Raw genomic sequence first — 22,176 nt, forward strand, 5'->3', positions numbered from 1 at the left:
TGCCTGAATGTTTTGCAGGTCGCCAGATGCTTGATGTGAGGAAACTTCTTCCGATTGTGCAGTGGTATTTGATATAGTGGCTTCTGACATATTGGGTGGGCTTCAAGAAAGAGAGAAAAACAAACAATGAAGGTCTGCAAAAACTTAGTAAGGATTGGCGATGAAGGCCTAAAGAATCTTTCAGCCAATGTAAAAAAAAAAAGAGGTAACTGTAATGCTCCACCAAACTGAAGAGTGGATCGAAACCACTCAAAATCAAAACTGATCCAAATGAAACCAAAGGGATTCAGTAAATCTGCTCTGGGCAACACCAGATCTAAGATTTCAGACTGATCTGATGTCTCTACAAAGAAATCCAAGAAAAAAGAATGAATCCAATGGCGCAACAGTCCAGAAGAAGCAAAAATGTAGAGTTCAGATCTGTAGCCAATCTCGAAGAAGAATCAAGGACACTCAAGAACCTCCCAAATACTGTTTGAGAGTTCTTGAACGCAGTAGAGATGACCAAAGAGATACTATGTGTGGATTAAGTCGTAACCTGGCTCTGATACCATGTGAAAATTTGAGAGAAAAATGAATTGATTGTATTGTCTTGGAAGGAGCATATACACAACTTTATATAGAATTACAGAGCTAATTTACAGGGTGATAAAATAGGAAACTAACTTTTCCTAAAAAACTAATTTCTATATCAGTGGGATTCTCCAATTAATATCCCATGATTCTAGGAAATCAAGTTTCCTAAACTGATGGACCTAAAATTATGGAGAATCAATCAGAGAGTCAATCTTCTACTTTCCAACAAAATGCATGAAAGTGATAAACAAGGGAGTACAATCCAAGGAAGGACCACCAAAAACTAACAGTTTTCTGCATATAGACTGATTCTAAAGAAGACAAGAACAAGAGCTGGAGAAAACAATGATGGAAGCTTAACCATCAATTACCCCCTAATCATTATATGATCTAAATATTCTATACAATTGCTAAAATGACCCTTGTTACGGGTAGGCAAGTTATTTAGATACATATGAAAGGTTTTTTATTGAGTGGCAATACCACAACAAATGCATGAAAGTGATAAACAAGGAAATACAATCCAAGGAAGGACTACCAAAAACTAAGTTTTCTGCATATAGTATTCTAAAGAATACAAGAGGACAAGAGATGGAGAAAAAAACAATGATCGAAGCTTAACCATCAACTATCCCCTATTCTTATTATATGATCTAAATATTCTCAAATTCCCCTAGGAGTGGCTAAACAGAAATACACAAAAAGAGATTTGCAAATAAGAAAATAATACTATATGACATGAAGTTACACTAAAAATATAAAATCATCATCTATCAGCCTTATTCTCTTCACACTCCCCCTTGAACAGATGTAGCGACAACATCATTTTGCCAACACGAAGATCATGATGCAAATGAGTCATGGCCTTGATGAAGATATCTGCAACTTGAATATCAGTAACTATGTGAGTAGAGTAAGAATTTGGACATATAAAGATCATGTATGAAGTACAGTCCACACTAATATGCTTTGTACGCTTATGGAAGATTGGATGTTAAGTAATCTAAATGTTACTCATCTTATTGGCATATAATGGTTTAGGAGATATATTAGTGACATTAAGATCAGTAAACAGACCTCCAAGCCAAATAATTAAACTATAAGCTGAATGCATTGCCCTATACTCGGCTTTCAAGTTAACATACCTTGATTTGCACTCCCATTATTATTAAATTTACATACATACATAAAATTAAGTTACATGTTATTTTCAAGTTTATATATATATATATATATATATATATATCACCTATTGGTTTGGCTAGTCTTACTAGGACTAGGAAAGACAGAAATTACAGAATTGCCAGACTAATCAAATCAAACTACAGGTCAGACTCCACAAACATATAAAATAACCAAAACACTCCTACCATCTAAACATTCAAAAATACATAAAAAATCAAAAATTTTGATATTTAACTCTTTGTTTCCTACGTCAGGTATTGAATGGTTAAACCAATCTAAGAAAAGAATATTACACATCACTATGTACCCACGAAAGTACAACAAATCAATTAAAGCATTTAAAGTGGAAAATAAAATTGTGAAAGTTTCAAGATATATTAGAAAGGATGAGCCTACACAATCATGTACTCCATCAAAGTAGCAGATTTCTCATTAACTGTTTTTTTGTCCTCCATATTCATAGTACCCCGAGATGAAGGCCTCCTACAACATGAAGACAAATAAATGGAACAGTTAGCATATAATGCCTTTACCTGGTATAAAGCTCAGAGTACATCATGAAGCAATATCAGAATCAGCTATCTAAATTCCTTTTTGATCAAAATGTAACAACCACGTAAAGGATAACTTTTTTCATATATAAAGGATTCCTCTTTGTGTTTAAACATACTAGTATAATTGCGAAAACCTAGTAAGAACCAAGGAATGCATTGAGTGTTATTGCCATAATTGAAGAAAAGAATTGTGGATGAAAAAGATAATGCCATAAAAAGAAAGTAAAATATGCTAGTAACATTAAGATATCCATGCAAGCAATAACCAATAAGATGCAAGGAAAGACTTATTTTCTGGACAAGACATGAATGTGATATTACCACTAACTTAGCTGTGGTATGTAACGTAGCATGTACGAGGCCACATCCTTACATTAAGGAAATCTTCCTGTTTTCTTACTTTGTTTTTGTTTTCTTTAAATCTTTTTTCTTTTTTGGAAGATAAATAAAGAAGAAAATTTATTAGAGAACAACCAGCAGAAAATACAGGAAGGGACAAGGCATCACCCAAGAAACTCAAAATAAACCAACCCAACCCAACTTCCAGGCAAACCCTCAAACAAAACAAAAGGCACTAAACTCAAAAACCTGCCACAAACAGACCTGAATCAAAGCCAGAACCCCTACTTATAGCTTATCTCCCCTCTTTCCAAAAACCAAACAATCAGACACCCAACCCAAAACCCTTCCCAACAGCAGAGCTCACACCCTTCCTTCAAGATCTTCATCAGTAGGAATCAGAACCTCTTTTTCCTCTTCGTAGTTTTTCTTATCTTCTTTGCCCTTTTATTTATACCAACTCCAAAAAGGTCACCCCTTAGTCTAGCAAAAATCATTGAAACTGTCATATTTCGGCTTTGCCCCCCCCCCATTATCATTAATCCTTTCCAACTCTATGACTGTGTTCTTCTCAAATACTTGTTCCACTGTCACACCCTCTTCATTCTCCACTTCAAAGGCAGAACCGCAAGCCTTAGAAGATGGATAATCCATCCCATTCCTCAATGTAACTCCATCCGTCGTTTCTTCCTACAAAAAATAGACCCCAAATTTTACTTACCTCCACCTCTTTGTTGATGACCATCTCCAAGTCAGCTTTTTTTTCCAATTTCATGTGTTTCATCCATCAGAATCTCACCTTCCTCGCCTTCCGCTTCCTCTTCACAATCTTTCTCAAGAGGTTTTGTTCTGTAGGCTCTTTTTCTCTGGTAAATCTTTGTTTGCTTTGCTCCAAACTCATTTATTTCCTCCCTGTCATTTGCTTTTATGTCAGGTGACTGGTCCCCACCCACCTCCTTTGCCGCATTCTCCTTAGAACAGTTCCTCCTCCTGAACATCAATTGTGATAACTCCAGTTATATCATTCTCCAAGTTCATCTTCTGGACCAGCATCGAAATGGAAAATGATGGACCAACATTATCATCCATCAACCCCCAACCTTTTCCAGACTTTACGCTCGACCCACGTGACCACATACACAATCACATGGACCTCTCTTCCTCCTTCAACCAAGCTCCTGCCCTAGTTCAACCTCCTGATTTTTTACTCTCTTCGTCCAGTTCAACCGTATTAAATTTCTGTTGCACCTTACTACCTCTGGTCCCCACCTTTCATGTGAAGAGGCACCCATCTTTACACTCTCTGCGAAAGTTTTAATACCCACCCTCTATTTTCGAAATGGCTTAAATTATTCTCCTTTTCCAAAGTAAACTCCCCATCTTCACTCGTTCGACCCATTTCATCTTCTTTAGGACCTCGATCCTCCGCAATCTTACCTTTCTCCAATCTCTCTCCTCCACGTGTTCTCCATTCCTCCAAGATTCCATCGTCTTCAACCTTGGAGCAACTATTTCATAGAATCACTTCAACTTCCAAAAGAATCCGAACCTTGAACCAGTGACCATCTACAAGCAAATCCCAAGCTCAAGGAACATCATCTAGTTTTATTCACACTACCCTAAGTCTCACAGCATGGAAATCTTGAAGATTAAGACTGATTGTTAATCTTAAATTGTTCAAATGTACATTGATTTGGTCCAAAATTCAGGCATCTATGACAAATACAAAGACTGTTAAATCAAGCTGAAAGTGAAGAAAAATGTAGAGAGATAAAACACAACACCTATAAGGGAGCTTGAGAGGGGGTTTGGGTTCTTCATTGTAGTCTTTGGTATAATATTATCTAGGGTGGCATTGTTTTTGTTTCATCTTTTAGGTGACTGTAATCACCTTCTTTGTATCTTCATTTTTCTTCTCTCAATAAATTTTACTTTACTACAAAAAAAATATTGTGTTTAACCAAAAACAAAACAGGCTGATCATTTTCTTAAAGTAAACAATCAAAAGAAAAAAAAAAGGTAACATAATAGGTAAAACTTTTCATCTTAAAAGGAAAAAATGAATAAAGAAATAAAGATGCATAATTTCTCACTTGACTCTTGGTTGAGTATGCTGAAGATTCTAGCACATTGGCATCATGATGATGTTTCTGACTAAAGTAGAAGCCACTCCTAGGGGTGGCAATTTCTCACCCAACCCGTTAAACCCACCCAGTATGCATAATTTCTCACTTGACTCTTGGTTGAGTATGCTGAAGATTCTAGCACATTAAAATCATGATGATGTTTCTGACTAAAGTAGAAGCCACTCCTAGGGGTGGCAATTTCTCACCCAACCCGTTAAACCCACCCAGTATCTAACCTGCCCATTTACTTGGCGGGTTGGAAATGGGTTGATCACCCATTGGGTCAATTTAAATGGGTTGTCTTGGGTTAGGTTATGGATAACCATTGGGTTAACCACTAATGGTACAAGTGTGAACTCCTTAGCCATTTTTCTTTAATATTCTTCATTTGAGTGAAATAATTTATAATAAATGCATTAATTTTCTATTAATCATTAACTAAAATTAGTTTTGACTTGAATCAACATAGTTCACCCAAATTGACATAAATCCAAATCAACCCAACCCGAGTCCAGACCGGTCCAGCTCAGTTCAGCCTGGTTCAAATACGAACAGACCCAATCACCTCGGTTTGATCTGTTTGGGTCAAGTTGTCAACCGGTACAGTATGAACCCAGTCCAATCCAGGTCAGTCCGATACGAACACCCCAACTCTGATCCGGTTAGCCTGGGCTGATTATCTTGACCCGGTTCGAATCGGCCGACTCCATCCAGAACCCTGTGCAACCCAATATAGATTGGTCTGGTCTGACCCAAAACCATACCAGTCCGGACTGCCCACCTTGACCCAATTCGGATTGGTCGGCTCAGTCCCAAACCTTTGCACAACCCGATATGGACCGATTTGAGTCAACCCATCATATGTTGCACTGGTCCGACCAAACCAATCCGAATCCAAACGCTTCAACCACTCTTGATGTGATTAGCTTGAAGATAAATCCAGTTAGATAGTTCAAGTTGGTTTGACCGATTTGAACCTAAGTGGTTCGATAAAACTTGAAACCTAAACATAGTCAAATGGCTCAAGCGATTAACTTCTTTTTATTCTCCTTCTAAAAATAATATGCATGTAATGTGATTTGAACCTTCACCACTTGTGTAAACAATAGCTTCCATGACCACCAAGCTATGACCAACTTATTTGTCAAAAGGGAGTTAGTTTTTACTTTTAAGTACAAAAATATAAGATTAATGGGTTTGGGTTGAACCCAACCCATTTAATTTTATATAACTGGGCCATTAATAGGTTGGCGGGATAGATGGATTAGATTGAAGCTCAAACCAACCAAACCAAACCCAGCATGCCCAATTGCCACTGCTAGCCACTCCAGACTAACCCAATCTAGCCCCTCATGGGCCCAAATGCAGGCCTAGCTAAAACCCAAGCCTAATCCTTGAAAAATTTTAGTCTCAAAGTCCAACTGAGCCATAGTCCAATTAAAACAAACTTGTACAATTCAGCCAAATCTGAGATCAGCCAACTCCAAGAGTGATGTCGTGCTAACTTTGACACCAGATCTAGAGACAAAAAGAAAGTGAAATAGAGTTCCAAACAGAAACAAGAAGTAACAAGGTGTCTCTTCTTTTCTTCCTTTTATCTCTATTCAATCAAATATTCTTGAATATATATCACCAAAAATACAGCAATTATTTCCAAAAGTACACAATATACACATATTTTCTGCTACTCATCCTCAAAACAAAACGAAAAGAAGAATGATACATGTATTATACAAGTTAGCAAACCCAGATTGGGGCTGGATACATAGTCATACTGCCCACCAGACATGTACCATGTATCAAGCAGTCCATACTCCAAGCCAGGCCAACCCATGTTAAATCCCTAGTTTCAGTTGACATATTGACTCATTGAATGCAACCAACATTAAAGATTAAGAGCTTATGCAATTTGATAGTGCAAACATTTGGAATTAGGAGAGCTGACAAACTAAATTGGACCACTTAACCCAATTTCTACTGGGAAAAAAATGTTGGCTCCCCTTATACCATATGAAATAAATGGAGGGAAAATTTTTGGAACATGTCTGGAACTACCAAAACATAGTAATGACATGTAGGATAGTTATTTTCCCAAGAAAGGTACAAAGGTATGGTTTTTGTTGCAAATTTGAACTTCACCATGAGTTTCCATAGCAACACCACCTTGAAGACATTTTGATCCATGGTGATAGAATGTATAATGCGGGTAATCGATGCTTCATTTTGTTATAATTGAACACCAATATGCTTAAATATTAAAGGCACTTCAACAAATCAGCGTGAAATGTAGTCTTAAATAACTCCTTAGGATTATGAAAATCTTTCATCATTTCAATGCCCTTGGTCAATAAAAAGACCTTGACAAGATAAAGCAATGGCTAAAAATACAACATTTATATTCACCAAAAAAATTTGGTATAGTGCAGAACATGTTCATACTTATTCCATTTGTCTGTATCTAAGCTCAGAGAATATATGGTCCATTAAGGTTAATCAAGCAATACAAGAATGATAAGATGTTTATACAGTGCAATTGCAAGAATGGATGAAATGGTAGAAAATTACTTGGGTGTGTCTTTAGAATCTTGTTTCAGACTCTTCCCATTGTCCTCAAATTTCAACATAGACTGAAGCTCTTTTACTTTGTCATGGATCTAAAAGAAACACAGGGTTCGGTAAAAGTGATATAAACAATGGGAAAGCAAGTTTGGACATGAAAGTATCATAAAATGAAAAGAAATACTGAAACAAAGAAGAGTAAAATACCATACACAAGTAAACATCTAAAAATTTGAACAAATGATAATGACCAGCAGCCACAAGTATATGCGCAATTTGGTCAGGGTTAGCCCTACCCAAACCCAAAAAAGTCAGGTTGAGTTAGATCATATTGTAGGTTAGCTTAGAGCTAGGATTGAAAATATGAACCCAATTTAACTTCAGGTTGGGATAGTGTGAGTCCTGGAGCAACCCAAACCTGACATGTCTATTCATATGGGAATACATGGTTCTTGCATCCTGGTTTGGATGTCACAACTAGGGGTGTCAACAATATTCGAATTCGAATTCGAATATTAATTTTCAATATTCGTCAGATATTGAATTTTCTAATTGGATTTGAATTTGGATATTGCCTGATTTGATTCGAATTCGATCCGTTTACACCCCTAGTCACAATCTGGTTTTGGACAATGATATGAGCTTGTTCTTGGTTATGGGATTGGGATTTGATATGGGCCTAGATATGGCCTTGAGTTTGGGTTGGATTTTGGGCTTGGGGTGGATTGTGGAGTGTAGAAGCCCAAATAGAGGTCTAATTAGGAGCTCATTTAGTGCAAGTCTATGAATTGAAGTTCAAATATATGTTCTATTGGTCTGCTCCTGCATTAGGGAGCACCATTAATTACAAGACCTCGATCAAAAGCATAACTCAATTGCATTCTACCAGTCACATAGATACTTTAGATGAAATAAATATTTCTTTAAACCCATAGCTTTAAATAACCATTTTTTTTCCAATCTAACAGCTTTACCTCAGAGATTCCCTTGGTGTGTTTTCTCCAAATGTTAAGCAATTGAGATAGCAATGCCACAGGAAGATCCCTAATCCAACAAAAATCCATATCTTAAGTGAAACCATCAAACGGGAGAATTTATGAATCAAATGGTTAATAGGAAGGTTACAAATTTCATGTTGAATATCATACTATGATGAACAAAACCACAAAGGTAGTAATATCTATTTTCTCATCATAATATCTTTCTTTTTCTCTTTTCTTTTTTATGAACCCAAAGATCAAAAAGAAAAAAAAAAAAAAGAAGAAAATAATTCTTAAAAACATGATTTACTGAATCCTGCCTAAGAAGGAAAATTGTTCACTTTCAGCACAATATAGGCATAAAGCATGCTCTTCTAGGGAAGCAATTATGGCAGAAGTCAGAACTGGAAAGAAAATAATGGCCTTTGGAAAGCAATAGTGATATCTAACTTAAGACTATCTAGGCTTGAAATGGAAAAAGACACCAATGTGATGATAGGATGGATTAAAGATGGAAGAAAAGACCCACATCATGTCATTAGGGATGTTTGGTTGCTGGCCTCATGAATGAAGACTTCGTTCAATTGGGCTCAAAGATTGGCTAAAGTAAGGCTAGGCAACAGGGGCATGCTTTGTCACCTAGTCACCTAGGCAGGTGCCTAGGTGTTGCCTACGCAATTGAATTTTTTAAGTTAAAACCATGAATCCCAGGGTAACTCCCTAGGTTTCATAGCAACTAGCAGCCATCTTTCACTGATAATTACCTATAATTTTCATAAAAAAAGGTATAAACTTAATATTAAAAGTTTAAAACATAGAAAATCAACATATTCATGAGAAAAAAAAGAAAGAAATTTCTGAAAATATAGGGACTGAGACCCTGTTTTTTTCCTATGAAAAGAAGAAAAGAAAGAGTGGAAGAAGAAGAAGAAGAAGAATGTATTGATTGGACTAAACATTATGTCCTTCCTTGCTTATTGGTTCAGGGTTTGAAGACTTCAAGAGTTCAAAACAGCATACACCAACATGTGTTTCGATGGAACCCCAACAAAAAGAAAATAATAAAAATAAACTAGTAACAAAATGAATAATTTAATTTAATAATGATGCCTATTTTATAATTATAATCTCAAAAAATAAAGAATATAATACATTGGAACTTGGAAGTCTTATTGGGGACTGATAGACTTTTCTTTTGAGGCAAGAAAATAGCCTGTGGTTTTATTGAAAATTTCCTACTCCCTGGTTCTGTATAACCCAGATTTAAATACAAGAAGTCACTCAACCAATTCTCCTAAACTCCAGCAACCATCTATCCTATACTTTAGCAATATTCTTAGCCTAGTCAACAGCAACTGACGCAACCAATAGTGAGATATTCCCTCACTCATTTATTTGATTCCTACTCATTTATTTGATTCCTACTCATTTATTTGACTCATTCTTAAGCCTAACAGCTAGCAGATATGCATGGCCACGCGTCCTGCCCTTCATGCAACGTAGACCTGATAACGTGGATTCTTGGCATGGTTCCTTGCTGACCTTCTCCACGTATCATTCCCCCCCCCCCCCCCTTGAAGTGGAACCTTGTCCTCAAGGTTTAGATTAATGAACTGACTTTTTAACTGCTGCGTATTCTCCCAGGTTGCCTCTTCCCTTGGAAGATTCTTCCATTGCACCAAGCTTTCTTCCACGAAGCCCGACCCTTTTCGAACCCAGCGTGTATCCAGTATAGCCTCTGGTACCGCTATTACCTCACCTTCATCATTCGTTGGTGGTAAGTCAAATCCAACAGAGGTGTCTTCTCCCACAAATTTCTTGAGCATTGAGACGTGGAAGACAGGATGGATACGGGCACCCTCCGGCAGCTCGAGCTTGTATGCAATGCTCCCAATCTTCTCCTTCACTCGGTACAGGCCGAAGTACTTGCTGGCGAGTTTGTGGTGGGCTCTTTTATAAGTAGTGTGCTGGCGATATGGCTGGAGCTTAAGCAATACAAAATCGCCTTCTTGATAAACAACCTCCCTTCTCTTTGAGTCCGCTATTTGCTTCATGCGATTAATAGCCGCCTACAGGTGAGACTTTAGTTGTTTGAGGATGTTGTCCCTTGTCTCCAATGCTTTGTCGACCTCATGGACAGATGATGTGCCGGTTGAGTAATGCGTAATTGCCGGTGGAGTCCTCCCATATAGTGCTTGGAAGGGAGTCATGCCGATTGAGCTATGGTACGTAGTGTTGTACCAAAATTCGGCCCACGGCAGGTAATTGCTCCATCTCTTCTGTTGCTGGGATACAAAGCAGCGCAAGTACTGCTCCAAACAGCGGTTGACCACTTCGGATTGTCCATCCGTTTGGGGGTGGTAGGACGTACTCATATGCAGCTTGGACCCTAACAGCTTGAAAAACTCACGCCAAAAATGGCTAACAAAGATGGGATCTCTATCACTGATAATAGATTTTGGCATCCCGTGAAGTTTAACCACTCCTATAAATCTGTCGGCAACTGTTTTGGTCGTGTGTGGGTGAGATAGAGGCAATAAATGAGCGAACTTGCTTAGGCGATCTACGACGACCATGATTGTGCTTTTCCCTTGTGAGGGTGGAAGTCCCTCCACGAAGTCCATGGTTATGTCGTCCCATACCTAACATGGAATGGGTAGTGGTTGCATGAGTCCAGCTGGGGAGAGAGTCTCTGATTTATTTTTCTGGCACACTGCACAAGCGGCAACATATTTTTTAATTGATTGGTGCATAGACGGCCAATAGAACTATTGCGCCAATCGCTTGTACGTCCGCAGTACCCCAGAGTGACCTCCATAGGGAGTGTCGTGGAATTCATGGAGGAGTTTTTGTACGATTGGAGAATCCGACGGAACAACTACCCTGTTCTTATAGTAGATCAGCCCGTTGCGCCAACTGTATGGAGCTCCTGGTTTGTTTGTAGCTTGCTGACCGATCCGTACCATATATGGGTGATGTTGCGTATCTCTCTTGATCTCGTCCCATAGAGAAGCATGAGAAGTATATAATGTATGGAGGCTGGGACTTCCTAACCTCCTTGACAAAGCATCTGCGGCTGAGTTCTCTTTCCCCGGTTCGTACGAGATTTCATAATCATATCCTAGCAGCTTGGAAACCCATTTTTGTTGTTCAGGCGTGGTGATGCGCTGTTCCAGCAAGTACTTAAGGCTTCGCTGATCTGTTTGGATATAGAATTTGCGTCCCAGAAGGTATGGTCGCCATGTTTTGATTGCTTGTACGATGGCTAACATTTCCTTAGCGTAAATGGACCAAGCCTGCTTTGCAACTCCTAAGGCTCGGCTCATATAGGCTATGGGCTCCCCTTGTTGGCTTAGGACTGCTCCGATGCCTTCCCCTGATGCATCCATCTCTATGACAAATGGTTCGTCGAAGTTGGGCATGGCCAAGGTTGGGGTCGACGACATGGCTTGTTTTAAGGCTTCAAATGCATCTTTGGCCTCCTTGCCCCATGCGAACTGGCCTTTCTTGAGCAGATTGGTGAGAGGTCGGGCTATCATTCCGTAGTTTCTTACGAACTTTCGGTAGTAGCCTGTGAGACCTAGGAAACCACGCAGTTCAGACACATTAGTAGGTTCAGGCCATTCTATCATAGCTCTTACCTTTCCAGGATCCACGTGCACCCCTTGTACAGAGACAATGTGACCCAAGTATTCGATCTCTTGTTGACCAAAGGCGCACTTGCGAAGTTTAACAAAAAATCGATGGTGTCTCAACACTTCGAAAACTTTTCGAACATGCATAAGATGCGTTTCCCACTCCGAGCTATAGATGAGAATGTCGTCGAAGAAAACCAACACGAATTTTCTTAAGAATAGTCGAAAGATTGAGTTCATGAGGGATTGAAAAGTTGAGGGGGCATTGCATAATCCAAAAGGCATGACCAAGTATTCATAATGGCCATTGTGCGTGCGGAAGGCTGTCTTGTGAGTGTCAGCGGGGTGGACTCGCACTTGGTGATAACCCGATACTAGATCGAGCTTAGTAAAGTAAGTTGCTCCGTATAGCTCGTCTAGCATGTCCTCCACCGTTGGGATTGGGAATCTGTCTTTGATAGTAATGGCATTGAGGGCCCGGTAATCAGTGCAGAACCGCCACGTCCCATCTTTTTTCTTTACCAACAAGACGGGTGAAGAAAAGGGGCTGGTGCTAGTCTTGATTATTCCCATGTTGAGCATGTCTTGTACTTGTTTCTCTATCTCGGTCTTTTGAAAATGAGCATACCTATAGGGTCATACATTAACCGGCTCGGTCCCTTCTTTGAGGATGATTCGGTGGTCAATTTCTCGTGAAGGAGGTAGTTGCTTGGGTTCTTGGCACACGTCCTCAAATTCTTGCAGTAATGGCCGCATCTCTATAGGGACCCCCTCCTCTGCAGTCATCCATAAGCACACGGCAAACAAAGAATTCCCTTGTTTTGCTTCCTTTGATATGGCTCTGAGTTCGGCAGGTTGGATCGGCTTATGATTGATTCCTTCTAGGTGATGGAGGCTTCCTTCCCACGTGAAATCCATCGTCATCCTTTTCCAGTCACACATGACCGTGCCTAGCTGCTCGAGCCATTGGACTCCTAGCACCATATCTAACCCGATTAGTGGTAAAGAGTAAAGAGTTAGAGTGAATGGGGTACCTTGTAGCCACACTTTGACATTCTCGAACCTCCCTTGACATTTGAGGGGTGCACCGTTGGCCACCTTCACCTTAAAAGGTTCGGTTGGGATTGTCGGAAGTTGCAATAGCTCCGCTACCCGATCATTAATAAAATTGTGTGTCGATCCACTGTCAATGAGCACAACTAAATCGTGGGAGCCGACTCTAGCTACAACTCTCATGGTGCGAGTAGGGGACCAGCCCGTGAGAGCATGCAGCGAAATCTCAAGGCCTTCCGGTTCCTCCTCATCCTCTTCCAAGCTTCCTTCTAACAGCAGCAGTTGTGGACCCTTACACTTGTGTCCCATGACGAATTTCTCGTCACAGTTGAAGCAGAGTCCTTGTGCACGTCGTCGTTGCATCTCTCCCCACGATAACCGCTTCATCGGTAACGCTGGCTTAGGGTTGGTCGAAGTCGAACTCATCACAGTAGCCGCAGCCGCATGGAACCTAGTCACCTTCTTTTGCCAACTGATTTGTTCATCCCTCATCTTGGCTAGGCTAATGGCCTCTTTCAGTGACTTTGGTTTAAACATTCTGATCCCGTCCGCAGTGTCCGTCTTGAGGCCGCCCATAAACGTCCCCACCGGAGCCTTCTGAGTCCAGCCACGGACTCTGTTACCCAGTCTTTCAAACTCTCGCTGGTAGTCCCGCAGAGAGCCTGTCTGTCGAATCTTGGACAAGGCTTCATCGAAATCCTCGCAGTCCGTTGGTCCAAATCACGACCACAACTCCTCTACAAAAATGTCCCAAGTAATTTCTCTTCTTTCTTCTTGGTAAGCTCGATACAACCACTGCCACCACTGGTCCGCTTCCCTTTCAAGATGGAAGGAGGCCAAGGGTACTTTCTTTGGCTCTGTAGTGCCTTGATACCTGAAGAATTGCTCCGCCTTATTGAGCCACTCAGTTGGATCTTCTCCCGCAAACCTGGGGAATTCCAGTCTTGCAAGTTTTGAAGAAAACATGGGGCGGTCTCCTCCTGTGTGCTCATGACCTCAGTCACTTGATGAAGATCCGCTTCGCTCAGTGACTTGGTTAAACTTAGGCTCCGGTTGTATCACAGCCGCTTCCGTGAGATTGCTGATTGCAGCCTCCAGTCGTTGCAGCTTCTCGCCAAATCCCAGCTCCAGGCGGTTGAAGCTTTCCTGCAAACTGCCCACACTGGTCTCCAGACTCTCTATACGCTCTTTGTGGCTTCCCATCGTCAACCTCGCTCTGATACCAATTGATAGACTTTTCTTTTGAGGCAAGAAAATAGCCTGTGGTTTTATTGAAAATTTCCTGCTCCCTAGTTCTGTATAACCTAGGTTTAAATACAAGAAGTCACTCAACCAATTCTCCTAAACTCCAGCAACCGTCTATCCTATACTTTAGCAATATTCTTAGCCTAGTCAACAGCAACTGACGCAACCAATAGTGAGATATTCCCTCACTCGTTTATTTGATTCCTACTCATTTATTTGACTCATTCTTAAGCCTAACAGCTAGCAGATATGCATGGCCACGCGTCTTGCCCTTCATGCAACGTAGTCCTGATAACGTGGATTCTTGGCATGGTTCCTTGCTGACCTTCTCCAAGTATCAGGGACTAGTGTTCTTCCACCTTTCTTTGTATATCTTTTCAAATATAAGTACACAATAAGAAATTTTTATTGCCCACCACAAAATGCATCTAGCAATATGGGATAAATTGTGTGAGTGCCATGTGGTCATGTTGTTTTCTGTTCTTGACTTCTTATAATTGTGCCTGTGCTCTCATGCACTGGAAGTTGATATTGCACTTTCTTCATTTCATCTTAGTGAAATATTTTTTATCTCGTCACTGATTAAAATAAAAGTGTTGAATATTAAACCTGTTAGTATAAAATAGAGAATAAAAACCTACAGAACCAAGGTTCAAAATATCGACTCGCTCTTCTTTTTTTTTAGTTTTTTTCTTCGAAACTTGTTCAAGGGGATCAGTTTAAGGCCCATCTACCCCCTGAAATAAGTGGAACCCCGAAACACCTTGTGCAGTGGCATATCGGAGGGGCCCCAATATGTGACGAAATTTTGACCCTTGTACAGAACCATGTAATGGGGAGTGGGATGTCGAAAGGCATCATGAAAACTCTTGCTGATTCAGGTCAAGAATTGGAATTTACAGTTTGACGAACCCTTGAAGACTAACTTGTCTTCCTTCGACTATCAATAGATCTTCTATTGATAGTACATATGGATAACTTCTTTCAAAGAGGTCCAAGAGTGCAGTTTGAAGTTTGGCATTTAGAAAAAGAGACTCAAAGATCAGGAGATTGTGGCATTTACAGATTTTCTGTGAAGATAGATTTGATTCTAACTATGGACAATGAAGAGGATAGTGACTAGGGAGTAGAGGAATAGGATATGAAAGTGATAAATTTAATCTAAACATGTGTTTTCTTTGCAGGAAGCATGTGGAATAGCTGAATAGCTTGTCACTGTAGAAGAGAGTAAAAATGCCATTAGCCAATGTTGATCCCAGCTACTAGGGGTCTTGGGAGGGGAAGAAAGAGTGAATTAGTTTTTGTTTTTCTGCTTGTTCTTAATTTTAGTTGAATTGTAGATAGTGAGACGTGAGCCTATTTTAATTTTATTGGATTTTAATTGTTCTACTGCCTAACTAGGGACTGACATGTAATTTGCTTTCATATTTCAGCAGTTATTTAAGATAACGGGGTCTCCCATTGATAGTTACTCACCTGAAAACAATTTCTCATATGGTTTAATCAATTTTAAGTAGTAACTGTCATATTCATAACAGTCAATGGAAATTAGAAAGGGGGATTTTTTCTTAAAAAGTTACCACAAAAAGGTGGAGTATTTTAAGCATTTGGATTAGATCATGTGGCTTTTGAAGTTCAAAGGAATGATGTAAAAGGGTGGGAAAAGGAAAACAATGAATTTGTGTCTTTAGCACATGGAGGCCTTGATGAGCTCCATGACATTTTGGGGAACTTTATTCAAAATGCCTGCTGGAGCCTTGAAGAACGGTCAGAATAGCATTCAAGACAGCAAAGAAGCACTGCTAATAATCTCTGGTGCTATGAGTTAACCGAGGCGAAGATGATGGGAAGAGGAAGCGACAAAGAGTTTCAGGCGGTGAATAGGTGGAAGACTGTACTGGACATTGAAGCAAAGAAACTTCTTCTGGAAAGCGGAAAGGCAAGAGGTAGAAATCTCTTGAAGGTAAGAGAAGGTAGGAGGGCAACGATAATTTTATTTGAGGAAGCAATCCTCTGGTTGAAAGGTTTCATCGATGGAGTACTTCAGTCTATCAAAAATGTAGGGTGGAGAAATGTATTGGAAATTGAAAGGAAGAAATATGTAGTGGAACTAAGATGAAACAGGAAAGGATGGTTCTTTACCATCACAGAATACTACTTCGGTGACCCGAAACAAATGGTCTGCTTACCGGAAGGGAAGCAAACACAAGGTTGGATAACTTTTGCGGTTGAGTTACAGAAGTTCCTTGCTGCGGTTGATAACCATCTGCAAATGGAACACGAACAAGAACAGAGCAAGGATAGGAGTATCCCTAAGTCCTCGAGTCAGGCCTTGAAGCAGGAATCATTCAGCTGCGGAAAGGCAATAGCACTCTCATGTAGGGGTTCGAAAGTCGGGTTTGAGGCTGAGAAGGATGAATTGGAGGAAGCTGTTGAAAGCCGTGGTGAACAATCTGAAGCTGGATTCGGAGGTTGCCTTGAAGCCATTTTCAAACTGGAAGGCAGCTCTAAAAATCAAAGATGGGGTAAACAGAGGATTCACAGCATTCGAATGGGAAGAAAGGTTGGTTTACGTACAAAACTGGAAACCGCTGTGTAATGAGACGGTGCCTTCCAGAGGGAGTTTCATGCTAAAAATGTTTGGACTTCCATTTCATCTCTGGAACAAATCAAGCTTGGAAAATATAGTAAAGATGCTGGGTGGGGTGTTGGAGGAAATCAAAATGCAAGACTTACAAGCTGTGGAGGTTAGGATTAAGGGGGTGAAACCAGAATCAATCCCAAGGGTAGTCGAAGTGTTGGTTGATGAAGTCTGGTACAAGATCTGGCTGGTTTCAGAGACGGAGGTGGAGCTCTGGGGGCGAAGCACCAAGGTAGAAGATGAAGGTGACGTGGCAGGCTGATTCACGTGTGGTAGACAGGGGTTGGTGGGACTGGAGGTTGAACAGCAGAGGTCTAAGGGGGAAGCTGAAAAGGTGCAAGTGGAAAATCAAGAGACACGCAAGCCATTTAAAGAAAAAATTTTAAAAAATTTTGAAGTCTCTCGAAGTTTAGGGGCCCGGGCTTCTTTTGCTGATGCGGTCAAGAAGAGGGTTGGACCAACTAAGGGTTTGATGCGATCCGGTTTGTCTGAACCGGTAGGAGGATTGGACGGGTCAACCAAGATTTCGAACCTGGGGCCACATGAATGTTTAAGTGAGCACATGGCCCATGACAAGACGAAGGGGATTATAGACGCCAGAATGCGTCTATCTTCTTCTTCCTCGAAGAGGATCTTCGGTGGCGTAACACCTTCGACCAGGCGGAAAGAGAGAACCGTCGGCCCTCTACAATGGGTCCCCAAATTAGTGCCTGAACCATCTGGGGGAAGTCACTCAATACAAGATTGTCCAAATCCCAGATACGTAAGGGAGTGCGGTGAGGAGGAGGGAGTCGACGAGGGCTGGGTAAACTGTCAGTTGGAAGACCCAGAGTTGGAAGAAGACTCGGATGAACAGTCCAGCATTGGTAGTGTTGAGATAGACAAATCGTCAGAGGCAGATTTGGCAGCAACATTAAATCTCGGCACCCTGTTTTCAGAAGATGCAGCAGCAGGAGCTGACTCGGAGCGGCTTCTACACCAGGAGAATGATAAAATAACAGAGCACATCAACAATGTTGGGGGCAAAAACTATGACCTGATCTTAGAAGTTCCATTACCAAAACTTGCTAACGGGCAGGAGGTTTGTAAGGAAGTGTCTGCAACTCTCCTGAAGCAAAGCAGGAACGAAGTAGTGAGGGACAAACTGGTGGGTGCAGAGAGGGACCACTGTATAACAAGGGAGACAGGAAGGATACCACCTCAGACCCAAGCCAAGGAGTTAGTTGACACTCGCACAATTTATCAGGATCTGACTACTTCCAAATCCAGTTCCCCTCTTCATTCCCAGCTAAACCCACGTAACTGTGTGTCCATTCAATTTTTGTTACTAATGAGTGCTCTGTGTCCTGTGTGCCAGATTCCAATCCCAATTCAGAGGCTGCAGCCTATATAGGAGGGGGAGGGGCAAGTAATAGAAACAGTGTTAGAGAGGATTTGGAGAGGGAGGTAGAAAGAGAGGTGGAAGCAAATAGTATTAACAGAATTCTGGGAAACATTGAGAATATGATATATGAAGTGGAGAACAACTCTCTGAAGGAAGGATTAGATGAGCTTCAGATAGAAAGAAGTCAAGAGGAAGAAGGTAGAGGTAGGGACATAGGCCAGGAGGAGAGAAATAGAAAGATAGACAAAAGAGAGCTGGCAAGTGAGGACTCTGTGGCAGCATTCATACAGAAACTGGGGTGTAAACCGAAAAATCCAAATGAGCTGAAAGGATTCCTACAAAAAAAGAGAGACGAAGTTAAAGAATAAAAGGAGAAAAATGAGTGAGGTTGAAAGACTGGTGAAGGATGTGGTAGGAGATAGAAGCTTTGGAGCTAGAGGGGAAAGGAGGAAAGGAAATATGTGAGGGTAATAGGTGTAAGGGGTGGATAATAAAGAATAATGAGGATTATTAGCTGGAATGTGAGGAGACTGGGTAGTGCAAGAAAGAGAGCAGTAATAAAAGAGGCCATCAAGAAAATAGACCCAGATGTGGTACTGTTACAGGAAACTAAAAGAGTAGAGTTTGACATCAAATGGGCAAGGAGTGTGTGGAAGAATCAATATCTAAAAGAAGAATCAAGGAATGGAATCTATTAGAGTTTGGGAGATTGGAGGAAAGGAAGCAGAGTGTGATTACACAAATTGAAGATCTGGACAGCAAAGAAGGGAGAGGCAGCCTAATGGTAGAGGATAAGGAACAAAGACGGAGATTGCGTAAACAGTTAGAGGATTATATTCTTCAGGAGGAAATAAGCTGGAGGCAGAAGTCAAGATGCAAGTGGCTAAAAGAGGGGGACAAGAACACTAAGTTCTTTCATGCTTTGGCAAGTGGCAGAAGGAAAAGAAATTTTATTACCAGATTGGAGATTGAAGTGGAAATAATCACAAGTCAAAGAGAAATTACAGAAGCATTTGCAGATCATTTTAGGCATATATTTAGAAGGCCCCTAAATAAAAGGGTGTGGCTGGAAGGTTTGGAATGGCCAACACTGAAGAGAGAAGATAGGGAGTGGTTGGAAAAGAAGTTTGAGTTGGAAGAAATAAAAGAAGTGGTTTTCTCAATGGATAGATCAAAGGCACCAGGCCCAGATGGATTTACGATGGCTTTTTACCAGGATTGTTGGGAGATACTAAAGGAGAACATAATGTTGGTATTCGATGAATTCCATACCAGAGGAGTAATCAACCCTGTGTTAAACTCTACCTTCATTGCTTTGGTACCCAAGAAAAGTGATGCAAATCATCCAAAGGATTATAGGCCGATCAGTCTAATAAATGGCCTTTATAAGATCATCTCTAAGGTGTTGTCCTTTAGAATTAGAAAGGTGCTCCCAACTATCATAGCAAGCAATCAAGGAGCTTTTGTGAAGGAGAGGCAAATAACAATATAACATATCAAATACTTGTAGCAAATGAGAGTTTAGAGGACTATAAGAGATCCAGGAGAAGAGGTGTGGTTTGTAAATTAGATCTGGAAAAGGCTTATGACTTGGTTGATTGGTCCTTCCTTTTGGAGGTGATGATTAACTTTGGGTTTGGAGACATCTGGTGCAAATGGGTGATGGGTTGCATTAAGGATTGTCATTATTCCATTTTGGTGAATGGAACAATGGTGGACTACTTCCCAGCTTTGAGGGGGATGGGTTGCATTAAGGATTGTCATTATTCCATTTTGGTGAATGAAACAATGGTGGACTACTTCCCAGCTTTGAGGGGGATTAGACAAGGAGACCCTTTATCCCCTTTCTTGTTTACATTGGTTGCAGAAGTGTTGGGAGGACTAATATCCAAAGCATATTCCAGGGAGTTAATAAGAGGGTGGAAAGTTGGAAGAGACAATATACCGCTTACACACCTACATTCTTGTTTACATTGGTTGCAGAAGTGTTGGGGGGACTTAATATCCAAAGCATATTCCAGGGAGTTAATAAGAGGGTGGAGAGTTGGAAGAGACAATATACCGCTTACACACCTACAATTTGCAGACAACACAATTCTGTTTTGTGAAGGAGGGGATATCAATTGGATTAGAAACTTGAAGCTCACTATACAACTTTTTGAGCAAATTTCAAACCCTAGGGTGAACTTTGAGAAAAGTTGTATAGTTAAAGTCAATATGGAGGAAGGGGAGATTGGTGAGTATGCAGACATGTTGGGATGTGTAGTTTCTAATTGGCCCTTAAATTACCTTGGTTTACTCTGGCTAACCTTCCTGTCTATTTTTTGTCAGTCTCTAAGATTCCGACTAAGGTGGCTAGTAGGCTGAAAAAACTAATGAGAGATTTTCTTTGGGAGTCGGGGGAGGAGAAGAAGGATCATAGGGTTAGGTGGGAGATAGTATGTAGGGGTAAAAAGGATGGAGGTTTGGGGATTGGGAACATTAGGACTAGGAACCTAGCATTACTAGGGAAATGGTTGTGGAGATTCTCATTGGAGAAAGAAAGACTGTGGGTTAAGATAGTGGGAAGTATACATGGGCTGGCAGACAATGCATGGGATACTAGGATTCTAGCTATGACTACAAGAGCTTCTCCTTGGAAAGCTATTCAAGCCATCTTGCCCTTGTTCTCTCCATGGATCAGGTACGACTTGCACTCAGGTAACCTCATTAAGTTTTGGGAACATGTTTGGGTTGGGGATTCCTTATTGAAAGATCAATTTCCAAGCCTTTTCGCCATTTCTACTCTTAAAAATGAACTAGTCTCCTCCTTTCTTGTTCCTTCTAATTCACCTTCTGGGTTTGGATGGAACTTGAGTTTGAGAAGAGATGCCAGGGACACAGAGTTAGCCTGTACTTTAGCCTTACTTTCCATTCTTGAAGGGGTCTTCATTGAGACATCAAAGACAGATAGCAGAATATGGACACCCACTCCCTCGGGTTCCTACACTTGTGCCTCTTTCTTTAAAGCACTGTTACCCTCTCCTCCTGTTGGATCGTCTTCCCCTGTTAAAGATGTGTGGTGTCGACCTATACCTCCAAAGGTTGGGAGTTTCTGTTGGGATGCCTTTCTGGAAAGAGTTAATACAAGGGATCTACTCCAAAGAAAAAGACCCAACAGTTGTTTGTCTCCTCACTGGTGTGTTCTCTATAAATCCAATGGTGAGTTTGGATACCATTTACTAATTTCTTGTCAGTTTGTTAAAGTTATTTGGGAATGGTTTACTTCTTTGTTTGGGTGCAGGTGGACTCCCCCTTTAAATTTGCAAAGCTTATTTACTTCCATGCCTAACTGGCCAACCAAAAGGGTCACGATCATGTGGAGATGTGGTAGGGTTGCGGTATGTTGGACTGTTTGGGAGGAGAGAAACTCAAGGATATCCTCAAATAAGGAGAGAAGTTTGGAAGAAATCCTGGAGACTATCCACATTAGGATGATACATTGGTTGAGAACATTGGAATTGTTTAAAGTGTTCTCGGTTGATGAGATGACAAGGAGCTGGAAGGAGATTGCAGAATCAGGTTCAAGTAGAAAGAACTTAAACTCTTGTTGGACACCTCCACCTCATGGGTTTACCAAACTGAATTTCGATGGTAGCAGCATAAGTAATCCAGGGCCTTTCGGAGTAAGGGGAGTAATAAGGGATGAAACAGAGAATTTGTTAGCCATGTACTCTGGTCCGATTGGAGTAGGAGATTCTTTGAGGGCTGAGTTCCTAGGAGCTATTGAAGGGATACAAAGGGTCAAAGGAAATGAATATTAAAAAGTTGATTATAGAAGGTGATTCTGAAATTGTGGTGAATTGGCTAAAAGAGAACAGTTCTATGCTCTGGAAATACAGCAATGGAAAGAGGAAGTT

At 40.7% G+C, this 22,176-nt stretch overlaps 1 protein-coding gene across 3 annotated transcripts in view; it reads right to left on the reverse strand.

Annotated features, from left to right (window-relative positions):
- The window catches only part of ORC3 (origin recognition complex subunit 3), a 51,094-nt gene that overhangs the window by 19,676 nt on the left and 9,242 nt on the right, over positions 1-22,176 (reverse strand). For all 3 annotated transcript variants that reach the window (XM_010244213.3, XM_088901201.1, XM_088901202.1), the window contains 3 exons: positions 8,314-8,383; positions 7,346-7,434; positions 2,158-2,244 (listed from right to left, as the gene is read on the reverse strand). In XM_010244213.3, the coding sequence (XP_010242515.1) occupies positions 2,158-2,244; positions 7,346-7,434; positions 8,314-8,383 (246 nt within the window). The remainder of the gene's footprint in view (positions 1-2,157; positions 2,245-7,345; positions 7,435-8,313; positions 8,384-22,176) is intronic.

This window comes from Nelumbo nucifera, chromosome 3 (assembly GCF_055504915.1).
Source record: "Nelumbo nucifera cultivar China Antique chromosome 3, China Antique-T2T, whole genome shotgun sequence".
Classification (NCBI taxonomy): domain Eukaryota; kingdom Viridiplantae; phylum Streptophyta; class Magnoliopsida; order Proteales; family Nelumbonaceae; genus Nelumbo; species Nelumbo nucifera.